Source organism: Penicillium psychrofluorescens (genome assembly GCF_964197705.1).
Source record: "Penicillium psychrofluorescens genome assembly, chromosome: 5".
Classification (NCBI taxonomy): Eukaryota; Fungi; Ascomycota; class Eurotiomycetes; order Eurotiales; family Aspergillaceae; genus Penicillium; species Penicillium psychrofluorescens.
The window spans coordinates 1,574,356-1,586,894 of record NC_133443.1 but is presented as its reverse complement, the minus strand read 5'-3'; the positions used below and the strand labels follow the sequence as shown (position 1 = coordinate 1,586,894).

Genomic DNA, 12,539 nt, shown 5'->3' with positions numbered 1-12,539 from the left:
GCCACTGCCTACTGCATCCATATAAGATGACCAGGGGCGGGAGGGCGGAGAAAGGAAGGGAGGCGAGACAGGAGACGGTTTTGGCACTGATGTTCAACCGCAGACACGAGTTCGACGGGGACGCGTTGACAGCGGCGGGGGGGTTGGACGATGATCCGGCAGAGGCCTACGTCAGGAACTCCAATCGAGGGACACGGCCGGTCGTGGCACCGTCGGAGAAATCCGTCGATGGCCTATCACGATCTGGTTCCCAACTGCTCGGAATGCAGCCCAGGTATTTTCCTTCGGGGTCCAGACCCAGGTCCAGGCCTCGGTGCGGGTGGAGGGAGATTCGAGCAGAGGGAGTGAGGAATTATGGGTGGTGACCACCGCGCCACATTGTTTCTGGCGAAGTTGGGAACGGCAGAGGAGGAATTAGAGACACCCCCGCCAGGAAGCGGATGCGCTGGGGGCGAAGAAGGCGGCAATAATGAGCGAGGGTCGGAGCAGGGGCGGATGAAGCACAGACTGTGTTCCACAAATAATCCCTGATGGAATGTGGGACTCGGGGGGGGGGGGGGGGGGGGGGAAGAAAGGGTAAGAATAAGAGAGGGAGAGGGAGAGACGGGGGAGATAGAGAGGAGAGACACAGAGAGGGAGAGAATAAGAGAAAGAGAGAGTTCGCGACAAGCGGAGCTCCCGTCAGCCCGGGGAACCCGTGATTCGCGTGTGGTTCAGTCAAGCTTCTCTTGGTCTTCGGCTAACAGACTTGCGGTACTACAGCAGTCCCTCACTACTGTATCTCCCGCAGCCCCCCATCCACGTATTCGTCCCCACAGCACTCCTGCATCACCGCTGTGACCACTTCCCGGTCCCCGCCCGCCAGTTGTCGCAGATAACCCTCGAGGATGTAGATATTGTCCGTCCACTGCTGCGCCTGCTGCTGCAACCCTCCCAGTTCCTGGCGGATCTGCGTAACGCCTTTGTTGCTGCCATTGTTGCGTTGCATCTCGGCAGCCTGGAGGCACCCCACCTCGGCCTCGAGCGCGATCCTAGTGGTTATTAGGCTGTCTCGCCGCGATTCGCGCGTGGCGTGATCCTCAGCATCATCGGGCTCTTCCCGCTCTCGCAGCGCCGTCTCAGCGGCTAGGGCTGCCTGAGCATCGGCGCACGACTTCCGAGTCTTCTCCACCTCCGTCTTCACCCGGCCCACCACCCGCTCCAGCTCAAGCTTTTCATCGCTCCCGAAGATCCAGTACCAGTTGCCGCTGCCGATCTTCTCCACCCGCAGCTTGCCCTCGTCGAGAAGTGCCTGAATGTACTCCTTGACTTGGATGCCATTGATCGATGCCACGGGTGGCAATGTCTTCTCGAGATCTTTGAGTGTATGGCAGGTGCCTGTGGCACGTAAGTGAGTCAGGATGAGATCCAGCTTGGCTTCTTTCGGGATTTTGGGGGGCTTTGGGACGCGTCAGTGTGAGTCTTTGACTGGTGGGAGCCGCGTACCATGATGAGTTGTTTATTGGATTCGATTCAGATGATGGCAAGTGGTCACGGATATTTGTAGAATCACAAGTGCGTCGTTCATTCGTGACTGTAGAGGATGATTGAGCAGGTGTGTGCTGTTGAAACAACAGTCAGGGCAGGTCACTGGACAAGTCACGGTACAGAGCAACTATGCGACCGACCGTGTTGAACTGGTGCTTTCCAGAATAATATCTCGACAGACTGAAGTCTCGGGATACCCATTATATTGTTTACGCGGCTTACATTGGAACTAACTACACTGCGGCCCCTTCTGGCCAATGCAGTTCTATTTCTTGTATGCCCAGCTGGCCATAGATCGCATGGAAGTGTCTGCCAGCCTTCCATCAAACCAAACAATGATGAGTGTCTCTGCCAAGCACTCCCGCAATCTTGGCAACCGCCGCCGAACGGCAATTCCGGAGATTCGAGAGGTCGCATGTGGGGGGCTGCCTCCACGATGCCCGGGAGCACTCGCCCAACAAGGGTCGCCCGCCCGCTGGAGCCAACACACTAAGCAACGCCTTTTTCAGCTTCGCCGTCGGTGGCGGTGTGTATTGAAAGGGGGCGTCAGAGTCTGATGCATTGGTAGCCGCACAAGGAGAGGATATGCTCTCGCTCCTAGACTGTCGACGAAGACGGCCGGGATGGACGTTGGGCGTAAATAGTCTATCGGCAAAGAGGTGGATCGAGTGTCGCATTGCCACAGCTGGAAGAACACTGGGGCAGTTGTGACGGTGTTGGATCGGGATTGACCAGTGCTCCCTGGGATGTATACTGCCAGTAGTCCGCAAACTGTTGAAAAAGGCATCCCATGGAGACCGCCATAGGTGAACGCCATGGTAACCCGTGGGGCTCGGGCTAGATCGAATGAGGAAGTCGGTCATGCGACAAATCATCTTTCTTCGTCATTCCGTTTCAAAGTCGGTAGTCGAGGCCGCACGACTCAGCCTGCGCCGTTTGTGCTTCTTGCGCACGCCCGTCGTTGTGTGTTGAGAACCCGCCCTGGCTGGGTTTGCCGTGGTATTCGATCTCTTCCTCCGTAATGATTTTGCGACGGGTCGAGGCACAGAGTCACTCTCACTACCTGGATGCGAATCTTCATCATCGGACAACTCCTGCCCTTCCACAAGAACCAAGTCCCCTGTCTCGCCGAGAGCTTCTTTCGCCAGTTCCTCAATCAAGACCCCCATCGCAATCAAAGCCGTCTCATCCATAGTCTTGTAGTCACTCTGTCCCTGGTCCTCGGTCGTGAACTCGTAGTGATCTGCGACATAGGCGTGGATCGCTTCTAAGAGATCGGAGCTAGGAAGCGGGCGGTTGGTGGGGAGAGTCTCGTTCGCAAAGTAGGTCGAATCCTTTGCTTCGAAATCCACGGCATGCTCTCTGCGGAGCAGGACCTCTTCGGGACGGAGAGGTCGCCGCTTGTTGAGCGCGTTGTGGGAGGCAGCATTTGTCGCTGCGTGACGTCCGCGATTGCCGAATCGGCCTGTGGTCGTTAGAAAGGTGCTTGCGTTCGCGTGGTGGAGTAAGAGGGTGTACCAGCTACCACATCGTAGAGATTGGTTGAGCGGCGAGTGACGGGTGTGGGCGAAAGCTCGCCTTGTGGCTGGGAGACTTGGGGCGGATCAACCCAGGTGTTCTGGGTCAGTCGGAGGGACCGGCCATGGGACATGCTTGGGAGAGAGAGAGAGGGAGAGAGATGGTAGTCGACGTGGTTTGGATCCATTCCGCTCAGAATGCGCCGGCGAAACATTTGTCCTGTTTGCTTGTTTGTTCTTGACTACCTGCCGTAACTTGCCTTCCTTGCCAGCAACAAATGAATGAATGAATTCCTATCTGCTCAACAGAGCCCTTGGGTCTGTCACTCCATCTGCCTTTCATGTCGCCCAAACTACCCGACTAGTCCACCATCTCGAGCCCGCGCCGGGCATCCGCTTCTCCAGTCGCCCGCTTGGTCCCTCCACACGGCACGAAGATGATGTCGCGCCACTCGATAGAGAGCTCGACCCGGTCGCGGAAGTGTTTGCACATAAGTCGGGGGTGAATAGCCTGGCCATCGATCAATTCGAGGGACGATAGTGCGTGTTGCGCTTCTTCTGCCGCCATGATCGCATTCAGTCTAACCATCCAAACAGTATGATCTCCGGCGGCGCTGACCCCTCGATTCGCTTGTGGGACCTTGAGAGTAGAGGGTCGCAGCTTGAACACATCCATCGATCCTGCGCGTCAGTCAGTAAATCCTCGCATGAGGACGCGCACACCCACGCCATCACCTCGCTCTCCATCTACCCATTCGATCCCGTTCCATCCACCATATTATCCACGTCGCATGATGGCACATTGAAACTATCTGCACTGCAGTCGCCAGCGATAACACCGTTGCATACATTTACGCTCGACTGCACACCGTACTCGCACTCCTTCTCGGCTCAGCCTGCGTCGACACTGCTCGTTGCGGTAGCCACATCGGACCCGACGGTGCGGCTGGTGGATTTACGCTCCGGACTATCGACGCATGGCTTGCCAGGACACACCGCTGCTGTGCTCTCAGTATCGTGGGCCCCTCATCGGCCGTACCTGCTGGCATCGGCCTCGGCCGATAATCGCGTGATCATATTTGATGTGCGTCGCGGAGGCCACAATTCCGCAATTGCGACTCTGGACATGGACGACCCGGTGGGTTTGATTAATCCTGGAGCAGGAAGCGTGTCAGCATCATCAGAGAGCCGATCAGCATTCTCTCGGCATGGTCGTGCCCACAACGGAGCCGTGACTGGTGTGCGCTGGACATCAAATGGCAGCCATATCATCACTACTGGGCAGGATTCTCGAATCCGGGTGTGGGATGCAGCTACCGGCGCAAACACTCTCGTGCACTTTGGGCCGCGAGTGCGAAATACAGCATCCTCGCATTTGGCGGAGCGCGTGCCGCTAATCATCCCGAAGAGGTTCATGAACTCGGGCCAAGAAACGTTACTTTGGCCGAATTTCCACGAACAGGATGACCGTGGGGAGATTTTTATGTTTGAACTCCGCGAGGGGACCTTCGTGAAGCGTCTCCGCGTACCGGGTCTCTCGACGGGACCGCAAGCATCCCGTGGTCGGTCAACGGCACTGAGTGCGGCCCGCATCAATGACCTTGTCTGGCGCGGTAATGGGGCTTCTGGTGAAGGCCTAGAACTGTTCTCCGCACACGGTGACGGAACTATTCGGACTTGGGTGTCTCGAGAGCCGGATGGAGAGCCGGATGAGGCCGAGGAGGCTGCTCAGGCCGACCGGAAGAGAAAACACGATGTGTTGGAGGAAATTTACCAGGGTTTTATTGGAGCTGATCCCCGGCTATATACTTGATGGTCGATTTGGTTGTCTGAAATACGACTAGTTCTTCATTGTATCTGGTCGCTTTTTATTTTCATGAAACTCCATACATATCATCCATTCTTCCGACCATATCGCTGAAATCCTGCTTGCCAGGTGAGACAAGGCACATCAAAAGAGACGGCATATAGAGAAATCACTGGTTTCTTCCAATATTTTCATCAATCTTGTCCACAGAATCCGACTCCTCCTTCGTATACCGGTCAAAAGCACTCCGATTCAGGTTCTCATGCTTCATAGCACGACCATCGCCTTTAGCAGAGGGGTCATTCGTGCCCATTTAGGTACGCTTCGATTCCACATCTGCCGGCAGAGAGTCGCCTGTCCCCGTAATGACTTCCCCAGTCGTGCCGGCGTCCCGCGTCGAGCGCGGCATGTCAGTGGTGTTGTCGCCTGCGAAGGCCGTGCTTGGCTCCGCCACGCCCTCATTGTCGTACATGAAGTGCTCGGCGCGCTGGTCTGGGCGCGGCACGGAGGGGATGGTGCGCTGTTGACCGGCATCGTTGGGGACAGTGGTTCCCGTGGGCGCCATCTCGGAGAGGGTGCCGCCTTGGTGAGGATCTTGCTTCTGGGAGGCCATTGCGTCTGTTTTGCGTGATTTCTGGGTTTTGAATGTGGAAATTATTTCGATCAAGCCGTTTGGTATACTCGGTCGGGGTTTTCAGAGATAAGTGTAGGACTAGCCTTCCAAAGTCGTTTGGGATTTAAATCAGTGGGCGATCTTAAATTTTAGTTTCAAAATCCGTGATGAAATCATATTTTCAAAATTCTGCCTGCTTCCTGTTCTGATGCCACTTCGCGGTCTGGATATGATGTTAGGATGATATCATGGGAAGTTGTGCCTTGGTTGGAGTGTTGCGCGGGTTAACCATATTCCTGGAGCAATTGCTATATTTAGTAGAGAATCAGGCTCAGGTAGATAATAGCTCTAGAACGGAAGTGTTGGAAATTTTTGCGTTAATGCTGTGGTTGATGTTTGATCACAAATAACGCAATGAATCGAGAACAAGTTGAAAAGGACAAACTCCGGAACGTGTTGATTACTGGAAGAGAAGCCATGACGAACAAAGAGAAGCTGCGAAGGCAGAGCGGGCTTGCGAATGTTGGAATAAAATGATTCGGCAGATAAGACAGGGCACGGAGGTCTAATTGAGACTTCATGAGAACAAGGTGCTGGACGATACAACTACAATGTCTAGGATCTAGAGTGTAATCTACAACAGGAGAGGATGATGAAGAAACACAAAACCATAAAAGGTAATACTGGTGATGCATGCATTCAAACGGGCAACAATCAACATTAATTGCGAAGATAATTGAACTTGGAGTACAGAAATGAAGACAAATTCAGAATGAAGCGAAAGAAGAATGGGAGATATCCCGAAGAGTGGTACACCATGGTCAGGACCACACTCCAATTTTCAAGCCAAATACCACATCTACAGGACAAAGGCAAGAACACCCATCACAGCAGCGGCAACGGAAACAAGGCCGCCAGAGAGACGAGCACCGTCACCGGTGAACATCTGGGCGCGAACAGAAGGAGAGGCAGAGGCCGCTGCGCTAAACTCGGGAGAGACACCAGTAGGGATCGCCATGCTCGTAGCAGGGGTTGACGAACCCATGACCTTGCTAGAGGACACGGGAACGTCAACAGGGATCATGGAGTAGACGACGCTCTTGGTCACCGGGCGGTGGGACTTGTGATCATAGCTGTAGACAGGGACCATAGAGGATGGAGCCGGAACAGCCACAGTCTCCATCGAGGGGTACATGGCAGGGTTGGAAACCACCTTCACTTCTGTAACAGTGGACTGCTGGGGGACAGCGGCCATGGGGATAGCACTGGTCTCAACGATCATGGTGGTAGCGGGCCGCTGCTCGTAAACAGTGGCAGTTTTCTCGACCTGTTGGTAGTGGGTCTTGGTGACGGTGTGAACGACTTCATGTACCGACGGAGCGCACTCCGGGGTCTGGTCCACCTCCTCGGCGGGTGGTTTGCTCTGGCTCATCAAAGTGGGAGGAGCCTCAGCAGATGGAGGAGCCTCAGCAGTGGGAGGAGCCTCAGCAGTGGGAGGAGCCTCAGCAGTGGGAGGAGCCTCAGCAGTGGGAGGAGCTTCAGCAGATGGAGGTTCGACTGCGGGAGCCTCGAGACCGGAGGGTGGGAAGTCGACGGGCTTCACGGGGATAGGATACACCTCTGGAGAAGGGTGAACGTGAGTCACATCAGCGTTGATGGCGTGGTTGTCCTCGTGGTTCTCATTGACACCAGTGTGAGTATCGACCGTGATGGGGGCAGAGAAGCTCTGGCCGCCGTCATCGCCAGACGGACCACCTTCAACGGTGGCGCCACCATCTGCGCCGTTCTGACCAGCGTTCTGTCCTTCGTTCTGGCCCTCATTTTGCTCGCCTGAGGACGCGCGGCTGCTGTCTGGAGCGTAGGCACGGCGGTGACCCGAGCCGGTGCGGAAGGGAGTGATACCACCAGCGGGAATCGTCTCACCAAACTGATCCTGGGCGGGAGCCTCGGCCGGTGGAGCCTCAAAAACTGGAGGAGCATTTACCTCAGAACCAGGGAAGGCAGGTCCACTAAACGGACCCGGGAGAGGGTACACATGCTTGTCCTTGACGCTGATGCCGTGGTTGTCCTCCCAGTGCTCATTGACACCAGTGTGAGTATTGACTGTGATGGGGGCAGAGAAGCTCTGGCCGCCGTCATCGCCAGACGGACCACCCAGAGCGGTACCACCCTCCTGAGGACCCCACTCCTCTGGATCCCAATGACGCTTGTAGGGGAAGCCCCATTCAGGCAAGGGATGGCTATCGATCGCCTCGATGTTGATGGAGTCGTCGTTGCTGTCCCACTCCTCAGGGTACCAGTCGCGCTTGTAAGGGAAGCCCCACTCAGGCTGGGCCGGAGGGTAGACGTCCTTGTGCTTTACATGGATGGAGTGGTCGTCCTTATTCCATTCATTGACGTCGCTGTAAGTATCAACAGTCGCTGGAGAACCGGCACTGATGCCGCCATCATTTCCAGAGGGACCACCCAGCACAGTATCTCCATTCTTAGGACCCCAGTGGCGCTTGCCGAACGCGTTGAAAGGAGGAGCAGCAGGGCCAGCAAAAGGAGGCGGCCCGGGTGGAAGGAAAGGCGGCGGGTGAATATCCGTGTTCTTCACCTTGATCGAATGGTCGTCCTTGTCGAAATCATTGATATCGGTATGGAAGTTGCCAGTAATGGGCATATCGAAGCTCTGGCCTTCGTCATCGCCAGAGGGGCCCCCCATGGCAGTGCCTCCCGAAGGCCAGTGGCGCTTCTTCAAAGGACCCAGGCCAGGGACCACGGGGCCAAGGCCTTCAGTGACTTCGGGCAGAAAAGGCACTCCGACATCATCAGGCACGCCAAGTTCGCCAGCCTAGTATTACAGTTAGCTAGCATTCCCGGCCTCCCACTGCGCGAGTTCTACTTACAATACCGTCGAACTGAGCCTGGGCTGCTGCTGCGAGCAGCGCCAGAGGAATCCCACCAACAAACAGACCCTTCATAGTTGGAAATGTTAAGCCGAAGATTATTTGAAAATAATATGTATGATGTTGCCCGTGATTAGTTGAATGAGTGACTTGAAATGAATCTTCACGGGAGCAGACGAAAGAATGGCACAATCAGTTGAAGATGCTCCCTGTAAGCTGGAACAACACTCAGGCGCGAGGCTTCTGGAGGTCTGTAGACCTTTAGTAGTTGTGTTGCATTCATGATCATCGACGTTGCTCGCCCATCGGAATGCCGGTCCACAAACAGACGATGGGTCTCCCGGCCGGGTAAGCAGGCTATGCACTGCGTGGGAATGTCACGGAGAATGAAAACCAGCATCGAGATGCTAAATTGTCCCATTTCGGTTGTTGATAGTGGGGAAGAATCCGGGTGTGGCTCCTGGAGAGTTCGTGGTACCACATTCTTCAGTCTCGAGAGGGATAGGTCCCGCGGAGACCGGACTCACAGACCTTTCCATCCAACCAGGAGCCGAGGGACAATGTGTACCTGTGCACCAACGTCAATCCAGATCTTGGGCTATGACGAAATGTTTTGGGTCACTGCACCGTCTCCAAACAAATGAAGAATCGACAGTGGACCCTGGCCGTGGTCGATGACCACACGAGCCGGTAGAATCGAAGCCGGTGAAACACCCGGACAACGGATCGTGCTGATCATGATGATCATGATGGCATCCTCCATGATCTTCGTCGATGGCTAGGGAACCGAGTGTCTACTGGACGGGGGAGTAAGTCGAGCAACACCGTCGTGGAAGGGTCCAGGATTCTGAATAAACAGTAACAATTTGTTTCATTGAAATACCCTATCGTCCTAAACTGATCCGACGTGTTCTGTTGATGTCGCTACGTCGGCCATGTCCGTCAGCAAGCAATAAACAAGCTGAGGACAGGAGAATGTATCCCATTTTCGACATTCCTCCCCCATCGCCCTCACTGAAGAGGACCCAACGGGAGACAAACTTCCTACAAGGAATATTAATCTCCAGAACCGATCAACTCCCGAAAGAGTCGAAGGCAACACATCGCCGTGGATTTGTCAAAGGAGACAGGACGATGGTCGTGGCAGGTTCTGTTGCTTTTTTTCGATGAAGAAAGAAAAAGAGACAAAAACAATTTTTTTGCGGCTTTTGTAGGTCACGGGAACCGTGGATCATGTGATCGGAACAATCCTGTTCCGGGATCGGTGCTACCAGCACGAAGAAAACAACGACGCAAAGATGTACAACAGACAAAAGTCACGGTTCTCATTCAAATAAAAAATAACATAGCACTGTGCCAAAGTCTCCATCCATCCAATAGAATAGATCAAGGAATCGCAACAACAATCTGTCAGAATCTCAGCTTCGCCCTGGCTCCAAACCCCCCGATGGCAAGGACTTACCGATCAGTCCAAGGCGGCCTTTTCGGCACTGTCTTTCCAGGCTCCACCGCCCACAGCTGCGGTAATGCCCAGCGCGACCGCGATCATGCTTCCGACAGTCACCACTGCCACGACTCCCTTGAGCGCCATACGCTGTCTGTTGCTTAATGATTGCATCCATGATCGCGGCTGATTCTCCTCCTCCCACAACTTAGATCGCCGAGGGCTTTCATTTCTCAGTGCCGAGTACGGCCCTGCATTCTCGATGTCCCTCAAGTGACTCGAATTCTGGTTCTGGTTCTTGGTTTCGAAGGTGAGCTGTTCGTATGATATCGTCGGCGTTCCATGCCGATAGAAGGGCGAGTATGGCTTGGCGCCGATGGACGGATCGAAGTCCTGGCTGCGACCTTCGCTGATAGAGGGAGTTGACTGGATCGAGCCCGGCGGCGAGTGGCACCTCGGCGTCTCTGGATGTTTCTCGTCGTTGCTCTTGATTGACGCGGCGGTCACCTGAGCGCCAATCACTCCGAGTCCATGCAAACTCATGGCCTGTCTGTTTCAAAAGACCCGAGAAATAGATCGTCTGAAGCTCAGCCGCTTGGCCTTTGACGGGGGCGGCGGGCTCAGCGGGCTGTTGTTCTCTTTGGGAGGTGTTGCAGTGATGGCTTCGGCGGGGATGACCAGTGTTGGGCAACCGCCATACATAAACAATGCGGTGTCAACCTGGAATGCGCTCCAAGACCAAGCGGATCGGGACAATCTCATCACTCCGGACCGTCGAATAAAAGAATGAATGGATGGATGAAGTAGAGTACACCCGTGCAACTCGAGGAGGTAATGTAGACCGAAGGCGGCTTATTCCTGATGGCAGGCTTCTCCTTCTCAGCAGACCCCTCGATGCTCAAACTTATTTGGATTGCGTATGAAATCAAGATCTACCTTGCCCGGTGCCTGCCCCCTAACGAATTCTTTTGTTGAGGATGCAAGGTCGCGGTTGGCTGCTATTTGTTTTTCATCCCTAGATTGGTCGCTCGTTCCACCCCCCCGCGGCATTCCTGCCTCGTCCTGTGCCAGGGAGCTTTTTTCCCCTGCAGCTATTGCAGCACGGTCACTGGTAGAATGCATGCCTCCGGTCGATCATCGTGGTGGCTTTGCGTCATCCCTTCCATAGGCTGCTGACCTGGCTGTACCCTTCCGTCCCACCCACAGTGGTTTAGAACCCGCTAGGGTCGGAACACAACATATACTATGTACAGTAGTGTACCACGGTTGATCACACTGCGCAGAATTTGGTTGCTGGATGGGTTTATCGACTTCTCAACCGTAGCCCACACCACGTGGTGGTCGTCTTCGTTTACAAGCAGCGAGAATAGATCTATCATAATCACAAAACATATTCGCATTTTTAACCAAGTATCTATTTTGGGTTGGGGGGTTTGCGGAAAATCGGTGTCTCTTGTACTACACATGGCTAACTGCAGGACGATCTGTGCTATGATCGACAGCTAACGCATCTCTACCCTATAACTGCGAGGTTACCCTCAATAATATGTGTACACATCCTGCATTAATAAATGTGTATTTGATATTAGATAAAATTAGATCTTCGCAATTCTTAAATTATTGGTACGTATTGTGTGATGTGGTGCGAATTAAATGTCCGTGGTTGGGATGTTACCCACCACGATGAAATATATATTTCAGCCTTGGGTCCATCCAGTTGACCACAGTTGAATTCTGGTACTAAATATCAGAACCTTTTTTTTTATCTACTGTCTATTTATTTACACGAAAGTTCATGATATACTATTGTCCATCTACTGTAAATAGACCCACGTTAGTGATGGCGGTGGTCAATCTGATCCTCGACCGGCGAATCTTCAATGTTTGAAATACTGCTGTAAATACTAATACTCGTCGACTCAATGCGCGTCCTCGACCTATCTTATTCTTCACAGCTAAAATGATTATTTTTGTAGTCATGTGGAGGGAAGGAGCTCTGACGAGGCTTTGGTGGACATGTTCTATACATCATACAACTCAACCTAATAAGAAAACAGCCAGATCAGGTCATGGGATCTATGAAGAAAATTGACCCCTTGGTACTTCCCATGGATGAATGCTCGCGCGGCACGCCCGGCCGTGCAGAATGTGCTAAGTAGCTGATCCATTCCGGGTAGTTTGTCAGCCAACCATTTAACCACAATCTAGGAGGCGAGGAGGGTAATTTTACGTTCAAGTTGAACTACATCACCCTCGATTTCTTTGGTCGTTAAGTCAGGAGTCGTTTTGTGGTTCGCTCTCCCGCCATTGTAACAATCCCATGTATATGTACCTCCGGCTTCGTCAACCAGTTTGATAGCCGCAGCCGAGATCTTACCCACTTGGTTACATCGGTCTGGATGGCGAAGAGTGTTTGGCGAGGCGCTTCGACAATATTTGGAACTCTACTGTTCCGCCAATGCCGATGGAGTAAATTCGAGCTGCACAGTTGATAAGACAGCATCTGCGAATCTAAGGCCAATGCCTCGGTTCACTACCTACATTTTTTACTCGGTATCTGTTAAATCTGAGCGAGAAAGAACATAACATAGATTATAATTCAAAGAGGAAACTCGAATATTCTGGGGTAGCTCATAGATACTCCGAGCATCTCATCGACGCTGTTAGTCTGTATTGAGTGTTAAATTAGATAAAATGGACACATTGACCACTCATAATTTCACTCACTAGATCTAATAGC

The 12,539-nt window shown here is 53.4% G+C and overlaps 6 protein-coding genes across 6 annotated transcripts; 1 reads left to right on the top strand and 5 right to left on the bottom strand.

Annotated features, from left to right (window-relative positions):
- Positions 1 to 772: 772 nt before the first annotated feature.
- PFLUO_LOCUS7865 (Meiotic nuclear division protein 1) lies at positions 773 to 1,488 on the bottom strand (the record flags this gene model as incomplete). Its single annotated transcript, XM_073785542.1, has 2 exons — positions 773 to 1,438; positions 1,486 to 1,488. 2 exons carry the CDS (start codon positions 1,486 to 1,488, stop codon positions 773 to 775), a joined length of 669 nt encoding a protein of 222 aa, XP_073641888.1.
- Positions 1,489 to 2,411: 923 nt separating this feature from the next.
- PFLUO_LOCUS7864 (uncharacterized protein) lies at positions 2,412 to 3,178 on the bottom strand (the record flags this gene model as incomplete). Its single annotated transcript, XM_073785541.1, has 2 exons — positions 2,412 to 2,992; positions 3,046 to 3,178. 2 exons carry the CDS (start codon positions 3,176 to 3,178, stop codon positions 2,412 to 2,414), a joined length of 714 nt encoding a protein of 237 aa, XP_073641887.1.
- Positions 3,179 to 3,642: 464 nt separating this feature from the next.
- On the top strand, positions 3,643 to 4,857 carry PFLUO_LOCUS7863 (uncharacterized protein; the record flags this gene model as incomplete). The annotated part of the gene is made up of 1 exon (XM_073785540.1): positions 3,643 to 4,857. One exon carries the CDS (start codon positions 3,643 to 3,645, stop codon positions 4,855 to 4,857), a length of 1,215 nt encoding a protein of 404 aa, XP_073641886.1.
- Positions 4,858 to 5,164: 307 nt separating this feature from the next.
- On the bottom strand, positions 5,165 to 5,464 carry PFLUO_LOCUS7862 (uncharacterized protein; the record flags this gene model as incomplete). The annotated part of the gene is made up of 1 exon (XM_073785539.1): positions 5,165 to 5,464. The coding sequence occupies one exon, from the start codon at positions 5,462 to 5,464 to the stop codon at positions 5,165 to 5,167; it is 300 nt and encodes a 99-aa protein (XP_073641885.1).
- An 859-nt stretch (positions 5,465 to 6,323) lies between these two features.
- On the bottom strand, positions 6,324 to 8,430 carry PFLUO_LOCUS7861 (uncharacterized protein; the record flags this gene model as incomplete). Its single annotated transcript, XM_073785538.1, has 2 exons — positions 6,324 to 8,300; positions 8,356 to 8,430. 2 exons carry the CDS (start codon positions 8,428 to 8,430, stop codon positions 6,324 to 6,326), a joined length of 2,052 nt encoding a protein of 683 aa, XP_073641884.1.
- A 1,390-nt stretch (positions 8,431 to 9,820) lies between these two features.
- PFLUO_LOCUS7860 (uncharacterized protein) lies at positions 9,821 to 10,342 on the bottom strand (the record flags this gene model as incomplete). The annotated part of the gene is made up of 1 exon (XM_073785537.1): positions 9,821 to 10,342. The coding sequence occupies one exon, from the start codon at positions 10,340 to 10,342 to the stop codon at positions 9,821 to 9,823; it is 522 nt and encodes a 173-aa protein (XP_073641883.1).
- Between the last annotated feature and the right edge of the window lie 2,197 nt (positions 10,343 to 12,539).